Genomic DNA, 26155 nt, shown 5'->3' on the forward strand with positions numbered 1-26155 from the left:
GGATGGAGTCTTTCGTGGGGCTCCGCACTCACAGTGCAGACCTTGTGTGAACTTCTCTCTCAATATAAATAAACCTTAAAAAATAAAGTAAATAAAAGAATGGGTTCTGGCGGTCGCCCTGTGTGTGCAGGTGTTGGGGCAAGGTCCTTAATGGGGCCTTCAACTGGGATTGTTGCTGGCTCTGTGTTCGGCCTTACAGCTCCCAGCCTGATGGGGAAGCCCTGATGGGGAAGCTGTAGGACTAACATCTTAGACACTGAAAGATACTAATCTCTTCTGTGAAACTGAATTTACTTACTTCTTGCCAGCACGCTCTCTGGGGTGGAGGGGAGTACGATCAAGCACAGAAATGGTCGTAAGTTTGTGTGATGATAGAAACAGGTGCATGTTTCTAAGGAAGCAAAGAGGGGTAAAAGGAACTGGAAGGCGGCAAATGGCTTTTTGTTTGGTAGAGAGCTGTTTACAAATTCAGTGTGTGCGCTGAAGAGAACGCAGTTTTGCGTTGCTTGGGATGTAAGAGGAGTTATCAGGTGAGGCTTGGCAGGTAGGTGCGCTTATGCAGGAGGTCCTGTATGTTGCTCAGAAACTTGGACCTTACCCAGTTGGTGTTATGGGCCAGGGGAGGCTTAAAATGGGGTAGATAAAACAGATTTGTTTCAGATTTCAGAAGTGAGGTGGGAAAGTTCAGATGCACAGTAAAGTCTGCCCTGCACATCCCTCCAACTTGCTATGGGGGTCAAACAAGACAGGGTAGGGGCACCTGGGTGGCTCAGTCGGCTAAGTGTCTGACTTCGGCTCAGGTCATGATCTCATGGTTGGTGAGTTTGAGCCTCAAATTGGGCTCTGTGCTGATAGCTCGGAGCCTGGAGCCTGCTTCTGATTCTGTGTCTCCCTCTCTCTGCCCCTCCCCTAGTCACACTGTTTCTCTCTCAAAAATAAACTTTAAAAAAAAAATTAAAAACAACAAGACAGGGTAAGTTTGAGAGCCCTAAACATATAAAGGCCACACAATTACAAGGTAATCATGGTTACTATCACCCTTTGATCATCCTTTAAGCCAAGGAATGCAAAAATACAGATTTCCAGAGTAAATCTGAATATGTTGTGTTTGGACTACAAGTTTTTGGTTCAAACTGATAAAAATCAAGATACAACTCAGCATGTATAGTAAAGCCCATTAAAAAAGACAGTATCTCTGTGCAGTGGGATTCACAAAAAAAATACTCTTTTCTTTTTGCCTCTCTATATATGATTACGATGAATATGTATTACATTTATCTCAAGGGCAATAACAAAACAATTTTCAAAGTGTCCATTGGTACCAAGTACATACTGGTGTCCCTTGGTAACAGATGTTTTGTTGTCCAAATTCACATGTCAAGAGATTTGGTTAAGTTACCTGTTGAATATCCCACTCTCCCAACTCCTACATTTGTTTCCCTAAAGTCAGGAACCAAATACATTTAGTGATGGAAGACTTATAATTACTTTTTTATATTAGTCCCATTCTTGGCTCTTTTTTTTTCTTTCTTGTTCTAATTTATATTATTTTTTGTAGCTCATATACTCACTGAAAGAACAAATATATCTCTGTAAGTTCATTTAAATTCCTGTCAGAACAAGACATACTATAAATAACATACAGATGTCTGGCTTATATAAAAAAATATAACTTTAATAAGGAAAAATAGAGTAAGTGTACTCTGGGGACAATGACACATAATAATGTCCTATGGGAGCAAACCATTGCACCTAGGATGGACAAGGGATCTAAGAACCCAATATCCGTCACCTTCCAAGGAAGAGAAGAGGGAGGGATCGCTGAGTCGCCCAGAAAAAAAAATCAAGAGTCTTCTTTCTCCTGAAACCTATGGAGAAAGAAAGGAGTCATTATATTTGAGCAAAAGAAGAGGCTCCAGCATAAGACAAGACATTCAATTAAAAGATCAAAGGAGGAGGGACACCTGGGTGGCTCAGTCGGTTGAGCATCAGGCTCAGTTGACAGCGTGGAGCCTGCTTGGGACTCTGTCTCCCTCTCTCTCTGCCCCTCCTCTGCTCACACTCTCTCTTTCAAAAATAAACAACTAAAAAAAAAAAAGTGAACAAATGGGGCACCTGGCTAGCTGATTCCAGGTGCATGTCACTCTTGATCTCAGGGTTCTGAGTTTGAGCCCCATATTGGGTGTAGAGCTCACTTAAAAATAAAATCTTAGAAGCACTTCCTAAGGTTGGGTGGAGCATCTCTTCTTTTAAGTTTATTTGTTTAGTTTGAGAGAGAGCAAGGTGGGGGAGGGGCAGACAGAGAGAATCATAAGCAGGCTCTGCACACAGATCCCAACATGGGGCTGGAAGTCTGGAACCCTGAGATCACGACCTAAGCTGAAATCAAAAGCGGGACGTATTAACTGGAGCATCTGACTCTTGATTTCGGCTGAGGGCATGATCTCAGGGTCATGGGATCAAGCCCTGTATTGGGCTCTGCGCTGAGCATGGAGCCTGCTTGAGATTCCCTCTGTCCCTCTGCCCCCCTCTCTCCCACTTGCGCTCTAAAATAAAATTTTAAAAATAAATAAAGTATGATTTAGAAATTGGGAATTATTAATTATGACAGAATATATTTGAAAAATAATGAAGTAGAACTCAAAAAAAAAATTTAAGTAACAATAATTGGAATAAACTGAAGACAGAGTTAGTGAACTGTAGGAGGCTGTAAGAATTAACCCAGAGGCAGCATGACGAGAAAAGGGATGGGAAAAAATGAAACACAGAAGGGGGCTTAATAAACTGATTAGAGCTCTAGAATGTGAAAGTTGAGAACATGGGGTAAAAGCGACATTTAGTGAGATAATGGCTAATAATTTTCCAAGGATGACGGAGGAAAATAATCCTGTTTTAGAAAGTCCAGCACAGGATCAAGAAAAGAAAGCACATCCTGATATACTCTGGTGAAACTACAGAACACCAAAGACGAAGGACTGAAGGCACACGCGATTAATGCTCAGAAAAGGAAAACTAACTCGAGTGTAGAGGAAATTCCAACAAAACATGCGAGCAATACTCGCCTTCCAGTTTTCCTTTTGCTTTTACATATCTCAAAAGGGTTAGTTCACTGGCTATAAAAAGGCTAAGAGAAATGTAATTTTCAAAAATAAAACCCCACAAATCCCCCTATTACCTGAACTGTACAGAAATAAGGGATGGGAACAGAGAAACTAACGGTTTATCCCGCACAGGGAGCAGATCAGCGCATCAATGTGGTTAGCGAACAGAGAAGGGGCAGAAGGCAGCAGGACACGCACCTGCAGCTGGTGCAGGTGTAGAAGACGGTCTGCCCTTCGTCGGCTGAGCGCATCTGCCGGGTGTGGTAGGCCATTCCCTCGTGGCCGCATCGCGAGCAGCGCCGGTCCACCTGGCGGGTCAGCACGGGCGTGTCAGGGGGTCCTGGGGGGCCCACCCGGAACCAGAGCCCACGGTCCTCATACCACACGCTGCTGCTGCAGACACCCCGCTTCCCTCTCCGGGATCTGGGTCCCGATCTCTGCGCTCACGCCTGCATTTCCTCCCCGCGCTCCTCGTGGGGCCAGTCCGCGACGTCGGTTACTTACCACGGGCCCCTGGAACTCAGGCCCCTCGTCCGCCGCCACGGGCACCGCCGTCCCCACCTTGTGGAACACAAACGTGGTCCTGACCACCTTCTGCTCGAAGTCTGCGCGCAGTGAGAACGGGTTGTGGACATGGGCGGGGAGGGGGCGCTGACCCCACTCCCCGCGCCCGCAGGCTCCGGCCGCCGCGCGCCAGCCCCTCACCTCGCACGTCGACGGAAAAGCCACAGCGGATACAGGTGACCGTGTCCTCAACCCCGGGCAGGGGCAGGATGGAGCCGCAGTCCGGACAGAAGTCCAGGTCCGACTGGAAGTGGGAGCGGGAGCGCCCAGAGTCCATGAGCCACACGAGGTAGGGGTCTGTGCGCGCGCTAGCGGCCGGTCTCCCCGCCGGTCTCCCTGTCGGTCCCTGGACGTGGGCGGGCCTCGCCGGTGCCCTCCACCGAGCCCTCCTCCTCTCCGCCCGACCGCGACTGCGCAAAGCGCGTCGCGCAACGCGAGGCGAGCGCCATTGGTTGTGACGTCATAAGTGAGCGCGACCGCGACCGGCCTGTCCGCGACCCAGCTGCAGGCGCCATTAGCTGTGACGTCATAGGTGAGCGCGGCTGTGGCCGGAGGTTCCCGGAGCCGGAGCAGGACGTCTGCGGAGGGCTCAGGGGCGCTGCCTTCCCCCTGGTTCTGCGGGTTCGGAGGGAAACTGGGTAATGAGCGTTGCACCTCCGGTCGCTCCCCCGCTGAGGATCCAGTCCTGGGATAGTTGTTTTCTTGGACCAATCGTTGGGGCGCTGCCCCTGAAAAACGAAGGAGCCTTCCCGAATACTGATTTCTTGGGACTGTGCGGCCCTAGAGCCGGAATTTTCCTCTTGCGGCTGCGCTGAGGATGAAAGCTCAGCTCGGAGTCCGGACCGTCAGGTTCCTGCGCTCCCGGGGCCTCCAGCCCCGCACGCCCGCCTCGGGGGCTGCCCTGGGCCCGAGGAGGAGTGAGCGGGTTTCTTGAGGCGCAGGAGGTGCTGCGGGTGGATCTGGGGAAGCGGGACAGGTCCTGACACGCCTCCCAGGTGAGGCCACGGCCGTGGGTAGCGTTTCCCCATGCCGTAGGCTGACTTCGGGTCTGGGACCCACCTCCACCGGGGCCTCCGACTCCTGTCCAGCCAACTGCGAATTGCCGGCGTCCACTGGGTACACAGTAGACATTTCCGTAATACGTGAGTTAAAACACAGAAGACCGACCTGTTTTCATTCGTCTGTAACCTACAGTCTAAAGTAGAAACTCGTGATCCTGAAGGGACGGCCTCTCGTTGGCGGTCCTACTTCCCTCCCAGCCCCACCAGCCCAGCCAAGCTGGTGCCGAGTCCTTTACATATGGAGTGGTGGAGCCACCACTGTACCTTCTGGAGGAGACGAGCTGTGGTTCCCTCCTTGGGAGGCGCCCCGCTCCACCGTTTTCTGCAGTAATGGAAACACACAGTAGTGAAGGGATTGAAACTCGGAGCAAGCTGCTGAACAGGACAGGCCCCATAATTTCACTTACCTGGCTGTCACGTGGTCTTAAGGGGGTCTGGTGCTGAGCCCATTATGTAGGCAGTTTCTGTGTGTGTCCTTTGGAAATGGACATCGAAATGAGCTCTTCCCCTCTCTCTCTCCCTTTTCACTTTGACCAGTGTTCAGTGCCCAACCACCGTGAGCTGAATACTGTCCTCATGTGCCAGTGTTGTGAGGCGTGGCCCTTTGCCAGCACAACCTCATCGATGAGGCACTTACGCCCAGTCTTTAGGCCAAGGCTGGGCTGCAAAGTTGCAGACTATTATCTGACCATCAGGAGCACAAATATTAGAATGCAGTCCGAGTACTGGGAGGGCAGAGTGCGAGTCAAGGACCAGCACAGGACACGGAAGTGCTTGTACACCTTAAGGGAGACTAGCAAGTGTCCCAGTGAAAAGGGAGATACGGCAGTACAGGGAATGTAAGAGAGGAAGATGCCCATGTCATGTGACAGGGATGATCAATCAACAGATCATTTTGAGCACTTGGGATCACATACTCATGTTAGGTGCTGTGCTAGATTCTGTATATGGAGAAGTAAGTCAGGTGGTCATATTTTTAAAATATCAACATGGGTCATTGCAATGTATGTTACCTAAAAGTTAAATTAAAACAATATAAAAAGGTATTTCTAGGCAAACAGGAATGTGCCTAAGAGGTCAGGGAGATCCAATGTTTGATACCAGATTCATTACAATAATATAGCCACATTGTGTTTGTAGATATAAATTGTAGTTACCACTCTTTAAGAGCCTAAATTTCAGCATGAAAATGTTAAAAATGATACAGGAATATGGGTGTCACAGTGTAAACCCCGATTGGTTTTCAAATGAATCGTAGAAGTAGAAAATGTTAAGTGTTCAGAAGGCAAAATCACTGTTACATAGAATCATCCAGAAAGACTTTCTAGAGAGCCAGGGCTTGACCTGTGGAAGAGAGACGACTGCCATCTTATAGGGACTCACCATATGTCAAGCATTGTGTGAGCCTCTTCCATCTAAACCACATTTGTTCTTTATGACCCCTGAGAAGCAGGTTTTTGTCTTACATCTCCATTTTATAGATGAGGAACCTGACTTAGAGATGGCTACTTGCCCTGAGTCACACACCTCAGAAGCCGTGGAATTAGGGCTCAAACAGCTTGGGCAGGCTTCAGAGCCCATGCTCTTTACCATAAATAACACAAACAGAGGCACAGAGGTGATGTGCCAGACACCCCCAGTGGCTCCACTACGACCTCATAGTGATTCAGACCAGGGATGACACATGAAACGTTGGCAGCCTTGTGTAGCCATCAGCCTGACCAATTACAAAAAGTCACCCCAAATTCCTATCCTAAACGGGTTCAATGGGGAATGGTCTCATAATGGATCTGGGGTGAAGGATGAGTGGCAGTGTAAGGCCGGCAGGTGGAGGGGTGGGCAATCAGATGAGAACAGAGTTTCAGAACAAAAGGTTGGAAGGCAGAGATGCTGTATGTGCTGATAGAGGCGGAGAGGGCCCGGACGGAGAAACTGCGGAAAGAGAACAGACTCCTGACCCTGCGGTGTGGGACTGTCCCCAGAGAGGGCGGCTGGGACACTGAGCCGTCCAGCGGAGATGTGCCTGTGCAGCGCCTCACCAAGGAGCGGGTCTCTTCCCTCTCCCAGTCCCAGATTCGAGACTCAGAGTGGCTCACGTGGAATCCACAGGACATGTGTGCCTTTTGTTTCTATGAGAAGATTTTATGCTCTTATTAAATTCTCCATCACAGGGATGCAATGGTTTCCCATGGAGGATATGGCCCTGGAGTAGCCCTGCCTCTTAGCAGGTTTTCTCTTTCTGGGGGGACATGCCCTTGGCCTTGACCAAAACACTTCGGTTTTTTGGTTCAGTCAGTAAGTGAGTAGATATGTTCTGACACTGCTTACGAGCCAATCTGCCTCTGCCTTTTTATCTTCCAGATTGTCCTGGGCTAAAATGTCTACAGACCCCAGGATTGCTACAGGTCAGCTGTCCCCACTGGAGAAGAAAATCTTGGTAAGTAATCTTCACGTCATATGGCTTGGAACTACTAGGAGAAGGAACCTTGGGTTTAAAACCCTGCCCAGGTGACCCCTGTCTACACTGGCAGATGTGTTTCACTATATCTATGCTTGCAAAACAAAATACTATGTTGAAAGCACCCAATACTATATTTTTAAAGCACTAGTTACTGATTTTGGTGGGGTAATTTAACTTTCAGAGCTCATGGGTTCACCTAGGAGTGATGGGAGTAGAAATCACAATTATTACACCCACATATCTTTTCTGGCTGTCAGTAATGAGGGTATGCTCCTGTTTAAATGTGTTCAGAGTAAAAAGATGGTCCCATTATGAAATCCTCTACCTCACTTTGACAGAGTCTGGGTGGTGTGCATACAACAGCGACAAGACAACTGATAACTCAGAAATACCAGGAGGAGTACGAGACACTGTGTAGGGAGCAAGCTCTTTCTCATGACTACTGGCTTGCCAAAACAGAGTCTTACTATAATAAAAGAATAGTGGAAATGAGGGAACAAGAGACAGGGTGTGAAATGAAGAAGAAATTGAAGGGGGAAACAACCCAAAGCGTGGTGAGACAAAAACGGTATTATTTGGTTCCTGCGAGGGAGGGGGGACACACAGAAAGTCACATCCAGAGATCAGGTCAGGTCAGAGAGGTTAAGAATAAGACATGTAGGCCATTACTACAGGCTCCTGGTGAAACCACCTTCCCCAGAATTGTGCCAGAGGAGCACAGCATCCTGAGCGCACAGAGGAGAAAGCAAGTGAGCCAGAGGGAGCAGGTACAAATTAAAGGTCACCAGGAACGCATGCTGCGGGGCAGAGAGCTGGGAAAACAGAGACTCAAGGAGGGAGTCTTGAGAAAAGGCCAGAACCCGCCGCTGACCCATGGGAGGCACAGGAGAGCAAAGAGAGAGGTGAAGGAGTTTGAAAGCATCACTGCATATCCACTCCTGCAGCCATGCAGTAGAAGTCGGATCAAAGTGAATGTTCTCGTGGAAAAGAATAGAGAAGAAGGGAATACTGCCGTAAAACCACATCAAAGAGAATTCCTAACTATGCCGCCCTTTTTGAGAAGCCAAGTGGGAAAAATAAAAGACTAGTCAAGTTTCAGCGCTTTTAGAATAAAATCATGTCTCCGAAGTGGACTTTGTTTTTTGAACTATTTCCCATCTCTCCCCAGAGTTGGGTGAGATCACATCTGTATCACATGGTTCTGGACTTGAAACCTGGCTGTTTTTAGTTGGCCTCTCTGCTCAGGTTGCTAATCCTCTGATGTTGTTTTTCTCCTGTGTTGGGTGGTTGGTCAATGATCTGAGTGAGGGGTTGTTCTCAGACACCTCCCACCTTGCCCCTGCCCCAGCCCTTGACGGGTGTCCTGATGAGACTGCTGAAGGTCAGTGTTGGGTCTTTGATTTCACATTCATAATTTTATCAGGGAGCCACTAATGGGGCCCTACAGTTTTGTTTGTTTGAGGAACTTAATTCTGACAGCCTCCTATATGCCAGGTATTATTAGTTACTGGGAGTGAATGAAAAGAGATCCCTGCCCTTGATTGGTTCACGAGTAATGGCATAGACCACTCCCCACTCACAACGTGGCCTGGGTGATGCTGGAGGCGTGCACAGGCCCTGTGCAAAGGAGGGCACCTGGCCAAGCCCAGCTGAGCAAGGAGGGAGCCCATGGGAGGGGAGTGGTTTCTCAGGTTGCCTCCAGCTCCACACGTGGCCATGAAAGCAACATCTTCCCAGCATTGGATCCACTCAGAGGTAAAGCAAACTCTCTCTCAAACAGATGTCCTCGAACACTCATTGATAACTCAGAAAACAAATTTATGCATTTAGTGGGAATTTCGGTAGCCAAGCAGAATGAAATTTATTGATTTCATTTTCAGTTCATTTTCTTCCCAGATACCTAAAAGTTGGGAAAGTAGGGGTTCAGAGGTGGTGAGTAGAGAATCAGAGACATGGAAAATGCACACCGTGGGGAGTGTCACCCTTCGGCTGTGGGGGTCCTGATGCCCCCCTCCTGTGCCTGCTGCATGCATCCCTCAGTGATGGGGCTGTCCTGCACTGCTGCTCCTCAGCATGATAGCCACCTCCCAGCTGTGCCTCCTGCACACTGCCCTCGCCTTTTCTGGCCTTGCGTCACCATGTCCCAGTGGCGGACCCTCAGCCTTGTAACAGGGTGTATTGTCCAACTTAGAAACCCCAATCAGTAGGGCTAGGGTAAGTCCTTTGAGTTGAGTGGGACTGAAAAGCAACCTGGTACACAACTGTAGGGGCACCTGGCTGGCTCAGTCAGTGGAGCAGGTGACTCTTGATCTCAGGGTCATGAGTTCGAGCCCCACGTTGGGTGTACAGATTACTTAAAAACAAAAAAAAAAGGGGGCGCCTGGGTGGCGCAGTCGGTTAAGCGTCTGACTTCAGCCAGGTCACGATCTCGCTGTCCGTGAGTTTGAGCCCCGCGTCAGGCTCTGGGCTGATGGCTCGGAGCCTGGAGCCTGTTTCCGATTCTGTGTCTCCCTCTCTCTCTGCCCCTCCCCCGTTCATGCTCTGTCTCTCTCTGTCCCAAAAATAAAATAAAAAACGTTGAAAAAAAAAATTAAAAAAAACAAAAAACAAAAAAAAAAAAATCCAGGGACACCTGGTGGCTCAGTTGGTTGCTTAAGTGTCCAACTCTTGTTTTCGGTTCAGGTCAGGATCTCACAGTTCATAGGATTGAGCCTCACGTTGGGCTCTGCGCTGACAGCGTGGAGACTGCTTGGGATTTTCTCTCTGCCCCTCCCCGTTCTCTCTCTCTCTCTCTCTCTCTCTCTCGCTCAAAATAAATAAACATTTAAAGAAATACATAACTGTAAGGGATTGTTTACCATGAAGGTTTTCAGTGCTAGCCACGGTGAGGTCGGCCTCCCTCTTTCTCCTCCAAATCTAGTGTAAAAGCAGCTGGTGATTGCAAGGCACTTTCACGGCTCATCCATCTCAGAGTAAAAGTCGGTAAGAGGGCTCAGTTTGGCCAGACCTGACTCCGCCACGTCTACCTCATAACTCACCTTTCATCTCCTTGAACGGTGTGTGAACAACCATCTTTGCCCCAAGCAACCATGAATCATGAGTCACACTTAATGCTTTTCTTCCGTATTCTTTCGTCTTCTCAGTACAAAATGAATATACAAATGAAAATGTCTATGTCCAGGCACCCACTGCTGAGGCTGAGACCTGGAACCCCCTGTGCTCCCCTTTACACCCCTCCCTCATCCCTAGAGGCAGTCACTGTCCTGAATTTTGTGGTAATTAACACCTTTCTATAGTTTTCGTCATCTATGTATGTATTCCTAACTGACATAATTGTGCATAGTTACCTGTTTATGGCATGTATATAGATGAAAATTATATAATTTACTTTTGTTCAGTAATATTTTTTAATTCACCCATGTTGATGTGAAACACTATTTCATTTCCTTTCTTTTTTTCCTCTTTGAAGCACGTCTTTTAAAAATTTTTAACATTTATTTATTTTTGAAAGAGACAGAGCATGAACAGGGAAGAGGCAGAGGGAGAGGGAGACACAGAATCCCAAGCAGGCGCCAGGCTCCGAGCTATCAGCACAGTGTCCCACGTGGTGCTTAAACTCACCAACTGCGAGATCATGACCTGAGCAGAAGTCAGATACCCAACGGACTGAGCCCCCAGGCGCCTCTGATTTGCATGACTTCCTGGATAACATGTCTCCTGGGTTTTCTCCAGCCTCACTGGTTTCCCTTCTGAGGCTCCTTGGTTGTCCTCCTCCCCTCCCCAGTCTCCTGGTGCTGGGGGTGCGTCAGAGTGACTCATCTCCACGAGCCTCACGAGCTCTACACGGTCTGTTCCCTGAATCTCCACCATCTAAGTGTATACTTCTTGGGTAGTTCATTCCATGACATGAATATACCACATCTTAATTACCTGCTGTATTGTTGAGGTCATTTCCAATTTTTGGTTTTGTGGGGGTTTTTCACGTTTATTTGAGAGAGAGTGAGTGGGGGAGGGGTAGAGAGAGAAGCCCAAGCAGCCTCCCCAAGGTCAGTGTGGAGCCCGACCTGGGCTCAGTTCCATGAACCAAGAGATCATGACTTGAGCTGAAATCAAGAGTCGGACGCTCAACCAAGTGAGCCACCCAGGCGCCCCTGTTTTTGTGTTTTTTATTCTACAAATAGTACTTCTGTAAACATTTTCTTTAAGCGTGTTTCTGGGGCACAGTGTGCAGGAATCTCCAGGGCATCTAGGTTGTGGGACCTTCACATGACAAGCCTGTTCCTGGGGCTTGTTTTCATTCCACTGGTTTTGTGCCCGCAGGCCTGTTCTGTAGAGTCTGTTCAAATATGTGTTGAAAGAAGGAAGGACATTTGTTAACTGCTGGAAACAGCTGTGTCCAAGAGGGCCAAGCCCCCAAATACAGGAACAGTTGATGATGTGCCACTCTACCTTCTTAGGTCCTGTCCGTGCATTAACATAGTCTTTCTTTGTTCTTACATTTTATTTGAGGTACTAAAATACCTTAATTTGTTTTTTAATACCCTTCAGTAACATTCATGATTTTATTTATCCCCTCTCCAGAACTATCTTTGATGCTTTCCAGACAAGGTCACCCCCATTTTCTCTTCTGAAGGCACCTGGCATCATCATAAAGTTTCACTGAAGTCTGGATAAAAGGGTTCCCAGAGGAGGAGGACAGGGAGCTCACATCCCTGGAGACACTGGTCAGGACCTCTAGCAGTTCTCTGTTGTCTGTGGGACAGCAGTCCAGCTTTCCGGCCCTGAGCACTCCGTGGCTTCAGAGGAGATGCGAGACACTGGAGGCCCATTGACTGATTCATTCCACACGTACTGAATCTTGTTAGTCCACACTGTGCTGACTGACTGATGGAAGGGTGGGTAGGGCAGGGTCCTCCTCATCGTGTGAGCTTGCAATCTCATGGTCCAGATGGAGATCGATAGTCCTAGTACAGAAGTAATAAAGCTAATAGAAACATCTAAGTGCCTCAGAAACTGTGAAGAAGGACTGCCTGGCCCTTTGGACTAGAGCTAAAGAGCCCCTTCGTGAAGCTTTACAGCTTTACGGAATAGGTGGACGCTCGTGCTGAAGGGGAGAAGTTTGATAAGCAGATGAGAAAGAGCACGTGGGCCCAGGGAACAGCAGGTGCACAGGACCCACACGTGAGTGGATCTGGGTGAAGGCTAGCGCGGTGCCTGCAGCCAGGAAGAGCTTCCCTGTCTGGACAGGTGGGGATTGTGCAGCAGCAGTCCGGCTCAGTTGGGACGTGCAGAAGAACAAGGATGGGCAAAAGAACGTGGAGATTACTGAATTAATACAATAGCATTAAGAATCTGCCATTCAGTGTTTGTGCTGATATCACTGGCATCCACACTTCATTAAAATAGGGTTGGAGGGGCACCTGGGTGGCTCAGTCATTAGTTAAGCGTCCAACTTCTGCTCAGGTCATGATCTCACAGTTTGTGACTTCAAGCCCCGTGTCGGGCTCTGTGTTGACAGCTCGGAGCCTAAAGCCTGATTCAGATTCTGTGTCTCTCTGCCTCTCCCCCGCCCCCAAAATAAATAAACATTTAAAAAAATGGGCTTGGAAATTGAGGGGAAAAGTTGAGTTTTAACAAGATGAAAATGGATCAGGAAATGTCACAAAGAATATAGCTGTTGGCACAAAAAGGCATGAGAGTACAGTTCTCATCCAGCCAGAAGTATTCAAAGGAGAAGTCACCAGAAAACAGGCTGGAGCCAGGAAAAAAAAAAAGTTGATAGGGATGTGTACTGGTACATCTCTGATGGTAACCAGCCCCACGTGGATCTAAAGTGCAGCTGGTTGAGAAGCCTCCCCGGTCCCTTGCACATGTGCCCCACTCCACTGTCATTATGGGGTGATCCCTTGCACAAAGGATGCAGGCGTCCCCTCCCAGCCGAGAGCATTGCTGCGGAACCTACATCAGCTGACATGACATAAACAAAGAGTAAGCCCTGTTTTCCAAATGCTCCTGTCACACCACTTGGTTTTTACAAAAGACCTGCGTGAGCACTTGTTCTCCCTAACTGAAAAAAACCTGAAGAGGATTTTGGCCTTTATGAAAACAGTCACTACTTGTACTTACAGGACTTTGGTAACAGTGAAGCAGCCTAATGCAAGCCTTCAGAAAGTGGCAGAAGCATGCATTTTGTTGGGAGAACAAGGAAGACCGGTGGAGTCAGGTCTTGGGGAGGTGGCCTTTGATCACCGTACCCTCATGATTTCTGAGTTGACGAGCAATTGCCAAGAGAGGGCCACTGAATAGTTTGTGAATGTTGGTATTTTCCAATACTTGGGTAAGTTTAGCCCAAGCAGCAGACTTGGTGGCTGTGTGCAAACGGTGTAGTTGCAAACTGTTAGGGTTCTCCACGTGATTACGTTTTTACAGTGATAATTTCTCTCCAAAACCAAAGACGCCCGACAAATGCATCAGATGGATTGATAAGTTGTATCTCAAGAAGATAAGAAAACCAGGAAACTTGTTACTGGAGGAGTACCCCCAGCTGATACTGTTTTCCCCCCAAGTTTTCCCCATGCAGATGTGGCAGAAATTCCAAGGAGGTAAGGCACAGGGAAAAAATACACATATGTGAAGAAAGGTGTTTCCTTCACAGGGCTTATTTTCTGTGTGTAGCAGGAGGCCAGGTGAGCTGTTTAGAGACAGAAAAAACAAGTCTTGAGTGGTGGGTTCCAAGTATACTAGGGACTCTGGAGTTTCTTATAATAAGCTCAGGTCAAGAGTCTGCCCTGTAGAAATAATGTTGGTCACATGGATGAAAGCACAGGGAATATGGTCAAGACTATGGTAATAGCATTGTATGGTGACCAATGGTGGCTGCGTTTGTGGTGAGCACAGCAGAAGGCATAGGGTTGTTGAATCATGTGTTGTACATCTGAAACTAATGTACCATCGTGTGTCAACCATACTCACACTTTAAAAAAATAATGCTGGAGGCACCTGGGTGGCCCAGTTGGTTAAGCGTCCACCTCTTGATTTTGGCTCAGGTCATTATCTCACAGTTCATGGGATTAAGCCCCACATCGGGCTCTGTGCTGACAGTGAGGAGCCTGCTTGGGATTCTCTCTCTCTCCCTCTCTCTGCCCTTTACCCCCCTCAAAATAAGTAAATAGAAACTTTAAAAAAAGAATGCTGAAAATTTTGATGAGTTGAGATCAGCAATGTCATGGTCAAATTTTCTTGCTTGCAAGCCTTAGAAACTTACTTGGGTGAGTATAAAGAAAAAAAAAAAAGTCTGTAGAAAGTATCTTAAATTTTTAAAGTCTCTCAAACCACTGGGCCTTACAAGAGACTAGAGCCAAGGCAGTAAGCATACCTGCCAACTCTTGTTTCTGCATCTTTTCGTGTATGTGCTCATTCTCTTTTTCCGCTCACTGTTGCTCTCTCTCTCTCTCTCTCTGTTCTCACAGTGGAAAATGGCATCTCTGCGTCCCCACAACCTCAGGCTATCACCTCTTCTTTCTCTCTCCCTCTATATCTGACTGCTCCCTCCCAACTGGATCACTCTGAGTGACCTATAGGTACCCGCAGCTCTCTCCCATCTAAGTCAGCTGTGCTAGTCCTTTGCAGTCCTTCAAAGCCACATCCCTTAAAAAGTCTGTATCAGCTGCCTGCATTCTGGCCTCTCTGCCCATCACTTCTCCAGGCCCCCTTTCACTGAGTCATCAAAGAGCTCCATGCAGCTAAATTCAATGGACATTTAAGGGTGGAGTGGAAAAAAGGGAAGGTGCCAACAACAGACACAAGACCTGACAGGCATTGGCAGCAAAGACAGCATGGAAGGAGCATCGACACCTTGAGTGCTGGAATCCCGTCCTTAGGAAACAGGAGGGCAAGGAAATCAATAATCCTGAGGAATAGGAGATGGGCAGGGAACCAGGGGAGCCCATTCAAGGAACCAGAGTTGGGGCCAAAGGAACCAGATAAGTGAACAGTTGGAATACTCAGGATAAGAGACCAGACTAAGAGTAGAAAGGTTGACAAAACTGAACTGCCATCTTGGATTCCACCAGGGATGGGCAACCAATAGTTGAGGGTTAAGGAAGCCCAAAACAGAAACAGGTTGTAAGGTTACAGGGGCAGGAGACAAAGCAGACAATTACAATAACCCTCCTACTGAGTCAGGTATATGAAATAAGACTTTGAACTCATTGAAGCATGTCTGATAGTGACTTTAGCCATGAGGTTAAAGTGCTTCAGGATGTAAGGTTTACAAGATTGGCGTGTTGTTTTATGTGGGTCTGATTATAAAGCCTTCCATTGCGTTAGCATCACAAAACAGAATAAGGCCGAACAAGGGTACATCTTACCTCTCGTGGAGGATGGTAAGTAGGTCAGCAATGCCGTGCTAGCATAGGCTTTCTAAAATTTACCTGTTACCTACTGCCAAATCAAATAGTGAGTAAGCTGTACCTCACCTATCAAAAATCATGTTTTTGTTGGTAACATCATAGAGACTAGAAGGATAGTGGTGCAGGGGAGATATAACACTTATTAAGTGTCTGCCATGCATCAAACAATTTTTTCATTTAATCATGAACACTTCTTGAACCCAGGGTGATTAATATATCCTGACTTAGTTAAGAATGAACTATCTAAAGTCTCCATATCTGTGTCAATCCATATTGACATAGAATTTTGTTGACAGGAAGAAGAAATTTAGCCAATAGATATTTCTCAAACTTTCTGGGATGCACATGTAACATATCCAGATATTCTTTTATGTTTATATACATATTTTATACATGTAAAGTTGTGTTCTGTAAGTGTGGGGGTCTGTCCCTTTTTGCTTGTCCAAGCTCTCTTTTTCTGGTAAGCGAAATCCCACCCTCCTTGTCTTACACAGTTGCTTCCCCCCAGTCCCAGCCAACTGTACCACCCTACTCTCTTGTAATAGTGATTGACATCAGTGTAGCCAGTGGTCGGCTATAGTGGTTGGCATGTGACCTGAGTGGCACCAATCAGAATCCTTTCCTGTTTCAACAGGAGAAACAAGAACATTTTTTTTTTTTAATGTTTATTTATTTTTGAGAGAGAGAGAGAGAACATGAGCAGGGGAGGGGCAGAGAGAGAGACACAGACTCTGAAGCAGGCTCCAGCCTGTGACCGGTCAGCATAGAGCCCAATGCGGAGCTCAAACCCACAAGCTGTGAGATATGACCTGAGCTGAAGTTGGACACTCAACTGCCTGAGCCACCCAGGCGCCCCAAAACAAGAACATTTTTATAAAATGTATGGAAATCCATTATGTGTGTGGGGGCCTTGGGACTTAGTGAGCAATGTATTCAATCAAGCGGTCATTACCCTTATAATCTAGGACCAAGTAAATCCCAGAATCCTAGTACTGAGCCAGAATAAGTTTGAATCTCTTAGCGCCTCCCCTCCCTCTTTTGGCTGGGCTGCTGCCAAGGGGAGGTACCAGCCTGGCCAGCCTGGGGGTGTCATTAGGCTGTGAGGGAAAAGAAAGAAGCATCGTGTCCAGGAATTTCCAAAACCGGTCTATATAACCTGTCCGGATCATTACTCAGGAAGTAGCCAAGACGAGATTATGCTTTTGGGGGATAGCAGCACAGGGAGACCAAAGCTGCCTTACTAAGGCAGACTAGGAGGAGGTGAGGGGAAAAGACTAAAAAACATCCCTTTCAGTCAACTTTTGAGAAGGCTGTTCAGCCTGTGAATGGTGTGGTAGGAAGCATGAAAGATCCACTAATTACCTTGAGTATCAGCCCACTGTCAAGAGGCTTTACAATAAAAAGCACACCATTGTCAGACTAAAAATGGTATGAAAAGCCAAAACATGAGGCAGATTAGTTTCAAGGGCCACAGTGCTATTGCTGGAGTAGGTTGATTGGACCAGAAAAGAAACATGTACCCTAAAAAAGTGTCAGCAGTGGTGAGGCACCACTGCTCTCAGAGAAGGTCAGAGATCCAATCAATTCCATCTGCCAGGAGCAGGTGTGGAAAATGCCCCTTGCTATGTGGCCTCCCTCCTTGCGAGACAAATGCAATAGTCACAAGTCCAAATCAGATCCTGACCCTTTACTTCGTGCCCAGTCGATGATGGTGCACGTCTTGCTGCATCCGGGATGATGATGGATCCAGGCAGCAATGGGGGTGATTCTCCCTCAGCACATTGATTCCAGGCCCGTCTCATCAGACAACAGGCTCCTCAGATGTTAGGTCAGCAGTTGGCTTTATTTCTCTCTCCAAGGAGAGATTTGTAACCAGCGTAGCTTTCCAAGTGCCCGACCGAATAGCTAGGCCATTGGCACAGCCCAAGGGTCAGTAGAATTACAGGAAGGCTGATCTGTTGGTGAGAGCCATGACAATGGCCCTGAGTTCTGCCCCCCAAGTAGAATGACAGCCTCCATGTCCGGCTGTGAGTAACTGGCTCTGAGGCTGAATGTCTGCATCAGCCAGAGCCAGCACTGGGTTCTAGCTTCACTGAACCCCAGTGGTCCAGGTCCGGTGGCCTGAGAGCGCTGCTGAGCCAGCACTTTGCTTCAGATGGCAGACTGGGGGATAAATCCTCCCCAAAGGGACATCTGCCACTTTTCCACGTAGAACTGAGACATTTGGGCCAGGCCAGCTGCACCCCTAAATGTACCATCCCCCTGTGACAAGCAGGGCTTATCAGATCCCTCCCACTTGGTGAGAAGTTGAGTCCAAGTTGACCAACCCGCAAATGTGACTATGAAGCCAAAATGTCCAAGCTTCCTTGGGTCAGGTGTTTAGTTTTAACAGGAGCCCAATAACAAAGTGAATCTTCCTTTCAAAAGGAATGTATCCAGTGACCATGTCAGGAAGGTGGTGGGTCCAAAACTGAGGGTGCCACTGTTGGGTTAGAGCCTTTGTCAGCAAGATCCTCAGTCACAGAGACTTGTTGCTGTTGGTTTGAAACCTCAGGAATTTTCCTCGGCGGGGTGGGGGTGGGGAGTGGGATCTGAAACAGGCCACCATACATGGAGGGCAAGGAGTGACTGAAGAAAAAGGCAGGCCACTCCAGGTTGGTAGGTGGCAGTTTTAATAAGCAAGGGACTCACATATGAACTTAGTATTGGGTGGTCACACACCTGTCCACCAGAATCTAAAAGTTTATATAGAGACCTTGACTGGGTTTGGTCATGTATTCAATCCACGTGGTGTCAACACCACCTGCTCCCTCAAGACTGTGTCCCTGAAACAGCCCCCCCTTGTGAGTGCATCCCAAGGACAGGGAGCAAGTGAGGACCCTCTGATTGCCCAGGGCCTGCTCTCTGGTCAGCCATTGGTCACGTCCTCTGGATGAGCTTCCCCAACAGTGGCTCCATTGGCAGAGTGCTTGCCACAGCTTGCTAGATCGGTGCAGAGGTCTTTCACTTTATTGCCTGTGTGTGAACGAGGAGGTCGGGCAGTGGTTATAGACCGAGAACCAGGAAGTCGGCACGGGCTTTTACAGTTTGCAAAATCTGTTTGTAAACATGGCCTCCACTAAATCCTCAAAGGCGGCTACCAAAATGGCGTCCTGGTTGTTGCTAGATTCCAGACCAGGGTCTGCGTCACCAGGCTGGTGCTCAGCTCAAGGGTTTGTGTTGGTGTTTGGAACCACACAGATGAGAAGCAGAAGGGTTTCTCCCTTGTTCCCTTCTCGTCAGCCTTCAGTTGTACCAAACCCAGGCCCCAGGCTCCATGCACAGAGGTGGCCCCAATTCCAGTCCTCCTCCCAGTCCTTCTCTCCACACCTGTTGAACCTCAGTGTCTGCGTCCTGTCTTGTTCCACATTGCTGTTGCCCCTGTCCCACCCCTCCCCACATTTCAGAATGTTCCTCTGCCTCTGTCAGCAGAGCTAACTTGGTTTCCCCTACCTGGTTTCTTCTCATCATGGTGCATCCGGTGCTGCTCTCTGTCCAGGTTATACACTCCTGCTACTCAATTGAGCGTCCACAGCACTGAGTGCTGCTGGTGACCAAGACTAGGGTTCTCCCAACCCCCTCCCCAAACCTGTGGTCCAGTGCGTGTTGAATACACGCACGGCACGAACTCCCTATTCATTCATTCCCTTGTCTCCTTGCTGACCCCCAAAGACTTGAGGATCAGATCAAAGTGGCAAACTATGGTCTGGGTTCCAGCTGCCTTGTTTTCCAAATGAGGTGACGTGTAACCAGGGCTGGGATTCGAGCAAGGAAAGAGAGGCATGTCTGTGCACGTGCAGGGTCAGATACTGTCTATTGAAAGGCTGCTTTTGTTTTCTCAGGCTTAATGGAAAGCACCCTAGGCAGCCCTTCCCCTGGCCTCAGGATGGCGGCAAGTCCGCAGGAGCCCCTCCCACTTTCCCTCCCGCCCAGCCCCCACCCCCAGCAGCCTATCTGACTCTGCAGGCAGACTGGGATGGTGTGTGCCCAGGGGCTCCTGGAAGAGATTTAAGGCTGGGCGCCTGCCAGCCACACAGTGCTGGCCCTGGAGACCGGGAGCAAAGCGTCTGCTTTCAGGCCCCAGTGCAGCGGCAGGCGGGCTTTGGGACCCTTTCTCACCTGTACAGCCAGAGTAACTAGTCTACCTAAGGGGATGTTTTAAGGATTCAGTGGAGGAGGCCATGTTTACAAAAGTACTTTGTAAAGCCCGTGCCGATGTGAAACATAAAAGATGATAGTAATACAAAATGGAATAAGTGCCAATCGAGTGGAGAAAATAAATGTGGTATCTGTTGGACTGATTGCAAAAAAGAGAGATACCACTTGAGAAGGTTGAACTGAGTCAGGGTAAGTGGCCCAGGCCAGCAGAGTCCCACGCCACAGGGTCCTCTGCTCCCCGGGCTCCAGCGTTGAAGTCCCCGTGTGTGATTTGCCCTTTGCCATCATTGTTCTTTTTATTTTATTATTTAAAAATCTTTTTAATGTTCATTTATTTTTGAGAGAGAGAGATTCAGAGTGCAAGCAGGAGAGGGGCAGAGAGAGAGGGAGACACAGATTCCGAAGCAGGCTCTGGGCTCCGAGCTGTCGGCACAGAGTGCTACTGGGGGCTTGAACTCACAGGCTAGAGATCACAACCTGAGCCCAGATCGGATGTTCAGCCCCACTGAGCCTCCAGGCACCTGGCCTTCATTTTTCTATGATGCTGTTTACCTGTGTTTGCACCTCTCCTTCTGGCGGCCTGTGGGTCTCGTTTTTCTCCTTTGGGCTCTAGATGGTGGTTGGAGGTTGTGAGTTTTAATCAGAGATCATTTAATCCTCTTTTTTCAAGAGCAAAGGAAGGTTGGGAATGAGGCGAGGTCCCGGTGCTGGGTGGGACCAACGGTGACTGCGGGTGGGAGGGTGGGCTGCTGAGGGGGCGGGCTCTCTTCCTTTCTGGCTTCTCAGACGGTGAACCCTTGACCTTGGCTGGGCCACCGGGCCGTGGGCTTGTGGAGCCTGGCTGGGGGAGCAGGGCGGCGGGCTCGGGGGCGCCCCACGCCCTGGAGTCCCCGTCCCCAGTGCGCGGTGGGTGAGTGGGGCGGGGGGGTGTGGAGCCCGCGTGGATAGAGGCACATGCGGGGTCTCTGTCCCTCACTCGTCTGCCCAGACCTCAGCGGGCCGGCGGGCATCGCGCCCCTCACCCTGGAGGAGCTCCGCACCGCGGGGACCCCAGGGGAAACCTGGGTGTCCGGGTGTGGCCCGCGGTGCTGGGGCATCAGGGCCTGCTCAGTGCGGTCTGGGTGGATGGGGGGACCTCCTCAGCCCCCGCCGGGGGGAGTTAAGGGGACATGCTGTGCCACATGGCGCTGAGCCTTCTGTGTTGTTCCCCGCTGGTGGGAGGCTTCACCCCGAGGTCGCAGGGCTGGGCAAGGGCCGGAAAGGGTTCTGGAGGGCCGAGCTGGGGGCGCATGCAGGGGCGGGCGGTGGGGGAACAAGTGCAGTTGGGGGGGGGGGGGGCGCGTGCAGGGGCTCTGCCTGCCTCGAGGCCTCAAGGGCCCAAAGCTCACCAGCTGTAGCTTGGCGGGTGAGTCCGGGTTTGGGTCGCTGGCAGAATTGCTGTGGGACAGACAACGGTTTGGGGGTCGAGAGAGAGACAGGGTGAAGCCTGGGGATAGGGAGCTGGCGACACTTCCCTCGGGGGATCTGCCTCCTGGGAGGGCAGGACCCGGGCCGCGAGGTGTGCTGAGCCTCCCCCAGCCGGCCTCCTTCCCCTCCGAGGGTGTGGATGTGGTCAGTGCTGGGCCGATCAGGGGGCCTCTTCCCTGAACCGCAGCAGATGCTGTTCCCACCGCTCATGCAGCGCAGGGAAGCCAGGCCTTGCCGGTGGGCTCTGCTGGGCCAAGGGCGCAGTCGGGGGGTGGGTGGAGGGGAACTGGGGGCCGGGGGCTTGCACAAGAGGTTTGTGACCCATCCAGAGCTTGTGCTGCCCGGGAACCATTTCCTCAGTGGTGCAGAGGCTTCCAACACAACTGTGCTGGGGCCAAGCTTGCAGGCACCTCTGGGATTCAGGTTCCTTAGCGTGGGTGATTGTCACATCCCGGCCGTGTGGAGAGGGTCCTGTGGTCCAGAGAAGACGCTGTGGTCACTCAGTTCCCCTCTTGCTGCCTCGTCTTCTTTCCCTCTGACCGCAGGTTCCTAGAGGTGGGCACCAGCCAGTGGCTCGGAGCAGGAACCGAGGGCCGGTGTCTTCGGAGCCTCAGCCTGGTGTCCCTGGACGCTGGTGGCTGAGCCCTGGTGACCGGCCTCTGAAGCCTGAACCAAAGGTGTGCTGCGTTGTGAAAGAGGGGACTTCACACCGGACGACAGCCCCTCGGGGCAGAGACCTTGGCCTTGGAGAAGCCATGCCGAAGCCGGAGGCGTCTGCAGAGCCCCTCCATCTGCTGCGTTTCCCGGAGACCAAAAGCCCCGGGAAGGAGTGCGGCCAGCCTGGGGGGCCGGGCCAGGAGGGGAGAGAGCCGGAAACAGACACCATGGAGAAGCCCATCCAGTGTGTGCAGAAACTGCTCCCTCGGGTGGAGGAAGACGCCCAGCAGGAAGCCGCACGGAGAGAGTACAGGTGGAGGGCGTGGGTGCAGGTGAGGACCCCCAGGTGGGGAGGGCGGGGCTGTCCCGCACCCTGGAGTACTTCCGTCTGTCCCCAGTCTGTGGTCTCCATCTGTGGTCCCCGTCTGTGGTCCAGTGGAGTTTCAGACTGTCCGAGCCTCCACCCCACCCAGGAGCCCTTCCTAGAAATCGGGGAGTGACGGCCCTTTTTGTCTACGTTCGCTTTTTTTGTATATTCAGCGTATGTGCCCCCTACCCCACCCCCACACACACACATCTTTTCTTCCCTCCTCTCTATTCTCTCCCTCTCGCCTCTCTCTCTCCCTCTCTCTCTCTCTCTCTCTCTATATATATATATATATATATATATATTGAGAGAGAGAGCATAAGAGAGCATGTGCACCTGAGCAGAGGAGGGGCAGAAAGAGAGGAGAGAGAGAATCCCAAGCAGGCTCCTCACTGTCAGTGCAGAGCCTGACGTGGGGACTGATCTCACCAACTATAAGATCATGACCTGGGCCAAAATCAAGAGTCGGACACACAACCCACTGAGCCACCCAGGGCCCCGCCTTCCTTTCTGTTAGATCAATGTTGCTGGCTTTGCGTTGGTCTTTTCCTATTTCTGCCCCCCTTCCATGGTTTTGTTTCTTTCTTTTTTTTTTTTTAAGATATCTCTGCACCCAGTATGTGGTGCAAACCCAGAACCCCAAAATCAAGAGTCACCCACTCTCCTGACTGAGCCAGTGGGCATTCCCCTTCCCTCAGTTTTTAAGCCGCATCCTTGGATGCCTGTCTCATTACAGACTCCCTGAGTCTCTCCTGCTCTTCCAGAAGCCAGTCACCTTTGAGGACGTGGCAGTGAACTTCACCCAGGAGGAGTGGATGTATCTAGATGCCAGTCAGAGGGCCCTGTACCAGGACGTTATGTCAGAGACCGTCAGAAACCTGATGTCTGTAGGTGAGAGCCTGGGGCTCACAGGGCTCTTGGGACATCTGGTTTCCCTCAGCAGGCAGCTCCCAGTTGGCTTTACTGACCCCATATCTTCCTTACCTTACAGGTGTGAAAGGTGTAAGTCACTAAGCTTGGGGTAAAAGAAGAAATAAAAGCCTTTATGAAGGCAAAGATAATACTTGTAACTTGATCACAGTTGGAAAATGTACCCATTTATCTGAGCAGTGTTGACTGAGTTGCTCCTGTCGTGTGCCGGGGACTTTGCTAGGGGTCTCCTCCTCACCTAAGTGTCCCACATTGTGGTCCTTAAACCAAGGATGTGGAAGGAGGTAGCCTGTTGTTCCCATTGGATAGGAAAGGGCCAGGCCTGGGGCCTCAACCTTCTCTCCTTCCCACCCCCAAGTCGGCATCTTTCTGTCTAACCCAGATCTGGTCACGAAGCTTGAAGAAGAACAGTGGAGGACTGAGCTCCAGCTCCAGCCCCCAAATGGAGAAGGCCTCCCTTCAGGTAAGTGTGGCGAAGGCGAAGGCGGGAGGAAGGTAGGGGCCAGGACATGCCCTGGGTGGCTGGGAAGCTGACCCAGGGCGCCAGGGCTCAGGCACCCTCCCCCAGCCCGCATCCTTCCAGGAGAGCTGGGGCCATTCGCTCACGCCCGTGGCTCCGGAGGAATACCTAAACTGTTTGGGACAAGCGAGCATCTGGAGTCTCTAGGATTGGGCCATACACAGACTGCTTACGCTCCTTCCGAGAGAGCAGACAGGAAGGGACATGAGCTCGGTGCTGAGCTCACGCAGCGGACACTTGTGCTGACCGCATGCTCCGGCTCGCGCCTCCCATCCCAGCTTGAGTAGTGAGGGCACCACCCTTCACTTTGGTGTCCCCGTTTATATGACACATGAGGTCACCTATAGGAGTCAGTGGGAGCTTCTGGAAAGTGGATTTCCAGAAATGTAGGTGTAGCCCAAAGTTCTGATCTCTGATCTTACTGGAAGATTCCACTTTAAAATTTTTATTTGCTTTGAATTTGGAAACCCAGGGGTCTGCTCTGGCTCTAGCCTGTGAGGCCCGGACTAGGAGAGGGAGGGAGGGCGGGCCAGGGGCCCTCTGGTGAGTGGGTCTTGTTAACCTGCCCCACCCCCCCCCCCCCCCACTGCAGGAAGCAGGAAGCAGGAGCTTCCAGAAGGGAGTCCAAGCAGCAGGGGCAGAGATGAGGAGGTCCCCCTTGCTTGCAAAGGCTCAGGACGACCCTGTGCCCCCGTGGGTTCCAGGCCCAGGGCCCCTGGGTGTTCAGCCCCCCAGGCCGGGCCACCGTTCCCCTGCCACGTGTGTGGCAGGACTTTCAGGAAGCGCTCCAACCTGCACAGCCACCAGTTTGTGCACAATCCCCACAAGACTAACAGCTGCAGCCAGTGTGGGAGGTCGTTCCGGAACCCCAGGGACCTCAGCTACCACAGGCGCATGCACCTGGGGGAGAGGCCCTTCTGCTGCCCGCTCTGTGACAAGACCTACTGCGACGCCTCGGGGCTGAGCCGTCACCGCCGTGTGCACCTGGGCTACCGGCCCCACTCCTGTGCCCTCTGTGGAAAGGGCTTCCGGGACCAGTCTGAGCTCAAACGCCACCAGAAGACCCACCAAAACCAGAAGCCGGTGGCCAGGGACTGGAAGCATGTTGTGAGCCCTCCAGGTTCCAGCACTCTGTCTTGGGAGCCCCTGGACAGGAGCCAGGCGAGCAGCCGGGAGCCCGCGGCCAGGACCCGAAAACCTGTATTTGCAACCAAGGGTCCTGTAGCTCAGACCCAGCCACCTACAGACAGGAAGCAGGCGATCGCTGTGAAGCCTCAGGCACCGGCCACGGCAACCCCGGGGCCTGAGACCGGGACCCAAGAGCCTGACACCAGAGCCCCAGCGAAGCCTTCAGGACTCCAGGTCTCCTCTGGCCCTCACTGCGCTCCGATGCTGAGCGGGAGAGCCTCTCCATCCAGCCACCACAAGGCCCACGTCTCCGAGCCACGCTGCTGCTTCCGCTGTGGCAAGGCCTTCGGGTCCCTGTCGGGGCTGGCCAGACACCAGCACACGCACTGGAGGCAGCAGGTGTACCGCTGCCCCGTCTGTGACGTCTGCTTCGGGGACAAGGAGGGCCTCGTGGGCCACTGGGGGGCTTCCAAAGGCAAGGACCCATGTCTGGGCAGCCCCCACGCATGCCGGGCGATCCTGGCCCAGTGGCTTGGCTTCTTCCGAGACACCTCCCCTTTGGCAGGAAAGGAGCCGGTTGTGCCCCGGGATCTGGGCCCTGGGCCCCCAGGAGAGGGCAGGGGGGAGGGGAGAGGGGGTGCAGAGCCGAGAAAGCAAGTGAGGCCGTGAGGGTCTCGGGACATGAAGAAGAAGCCGTTCTGTGCGCCTGCGTTTCCTAGTCCTGACCTCCGGGCACAGGAAGGGGTGAGGGGTCATGAGGGAAATGCAGAAAGGAACAGGGGTGAGCAGTGGTTCACGGAAACCTGTATTATCATTACTTAGCACCTGCTTGTTTCTTTGTGTCTGACAGACCATCAAGTAGTAATTGTTGCAGAAAACAGTGGAGGCTCTGACGGACGGGAGGGAAGGGGGCTGCGGGCCACGTCCGGGCTCCCCAGGGTCTCCAGCAGCTCGCTCACTCAGCTCTCATGGTTTGGGCCCTTCCTGCCCCTTCCCGCAGCCCTCCACCTCTCTGCCCTGCCCCTCAGGACTGGCATCTTGGAAGAAACAACCACCATTTTCGAGGTTAGAGCACTGGAATGTGCAACAGGGGGGTCCTGGTCACAGTCCGAGGCTGAGAGCCTGCTGCCTGTGTCGCTGTCCAGCTCAGGTGACCTCATCGGGGAGAGGAGCGCCCGCCTGGCTGTGGCCAGAGGGGGCTTCCAGACGGAAGACAGGACAGGAGAGACGAGGGGACAGAAAGGCCACGACAGAAGGAAACGCAATCCCATTGGCAACTCCGAGCATTCCT

The 26155-nt window shown here is 51.1% G+C and overlaps 2 protein-coding genes across 6 annotated transcripts; one reads left to right on the forward strand and one right to left on the reverse strand.

Moving 5' to 3' along the window:
* Window positions 1-1654: 1654 nt before the first annotated feature.
* On the reverse strand, window positions 1655-4061 carry POLR1H (RNA polymerase I subunit H). The gene is made up of 4 exons (XM_060614593.2): window positions 3807-4061; window positions 3606-3706; window positions 3300-3409; window positions 1655-1868 (listed from the first exon to the last, which is right to left on the reverse strand). The coding sequence occupies exons 1-4, from the start codon at window positions 3940-3942 to the stop codon at window positions 1844-1846; spliced, it is 372 nt and encodes a 123-aa protein (XP_060470576.1). The 5' UTR covers window positions 3943-4061; the 3' UTR covers window positions 1655-1843.
* Window positions 4062-4109: 48 nt separating this feature from the next.
* Window positions 4110-26106, forward strand: ZFP57 (ZFP57 zinc finger protein). 5 transcript variants are annotated; one of them, XM_060614585.3, is made up of 6 exons: window positions 4110-4303; window positions 7088-7163; window positions 21808-22251; window positions 23051-23177; window positions 23599-23679; window positions 24329-26106. In XM_060614585.3, exons 2-6 carry the CDS (start codon window positions 7104-7106, stop codon window positions 25531-25533), a joined length of 1917 nt encoding a protein of 638 aa, XP_060470568.1. In that variant the 5' UTR covers window positions 4110-4303; window positions 7088-7103; the 3' UTR covers window positions 25534-26106. The 5 variants fall into 5 exon arrangements, with proteins under 5 accessions (XP_060470568.1, XP_060470567.1, XP_060470569.1 ...); XM_060614584.3 differs by lacking the exon at window positions 4110-4303 and adding an exon at window positions 4310-4660; XM_060614586.2 differs by lacking the exon at window positions 4110-4303 and adding an exon at window positions 4667-4807.
* The last annotated feature ends 49 nt before the right edge of the window (window positions 26107-26155 follow it).

Source organism: Panthera onca, chromosome B2 (genome assembly GCF_046562875.1).
Source record: "Panthera onca isolate mPanOnc1 chromosome B2, mPanOnc1 haplotype 2, whole genome shotgun sequence".
Taxonomy (NCBI): Eukaryota; Metazoa; Chordata; class Mammalia; order Carnivora; family Felidae; genus Panthera; species Panthera onca.

Coding starts and splice junctions, on each gene's coding strand:
- POLR1H (XM_060614593.2), bottom strand. CDS start 3,942: ATGGACTCTGGGCGCTCCCGCTCCCACTTCCAGTCGGACCTGGACTTC. Junction 3,707..3,806: donor CTTTTCCGTCGACGTGCGAG/GTGAGGGGCTGG, acceptor CACTGCGCGCAG/ACTTCGAGCAGAAGGTGGTC. Junction 3,410..3,605: donor CTGAGTTCCAGGGGCCCGTG/GTAAGTAACCGA, acceptor CTGACCCGCCAG/GTGGACCGGCGCTGCTCGCG.
- ZFP57 (XM_060614583.2), top strand. CDS start 6,614: ATGCTGTATGTGCTGATAGAGGCGGAGAGGGCCCGGACGGAGAAACTG. Junction 6,841..7,087: donor ACGTGGAATCCACAGGACAT/GTGTGCCTTTTG, acceptor TTTATCTTCCAG/ATTGTCCTGGGCTAAAATGT. Junction 23,680..24,328: donor TGGAGAAGGCCTCCCTTCAG/GTAAGTGTGGCG, acceptor CCCCCACTGCAG/GAAGCAGGAAGCAGGAGCTT.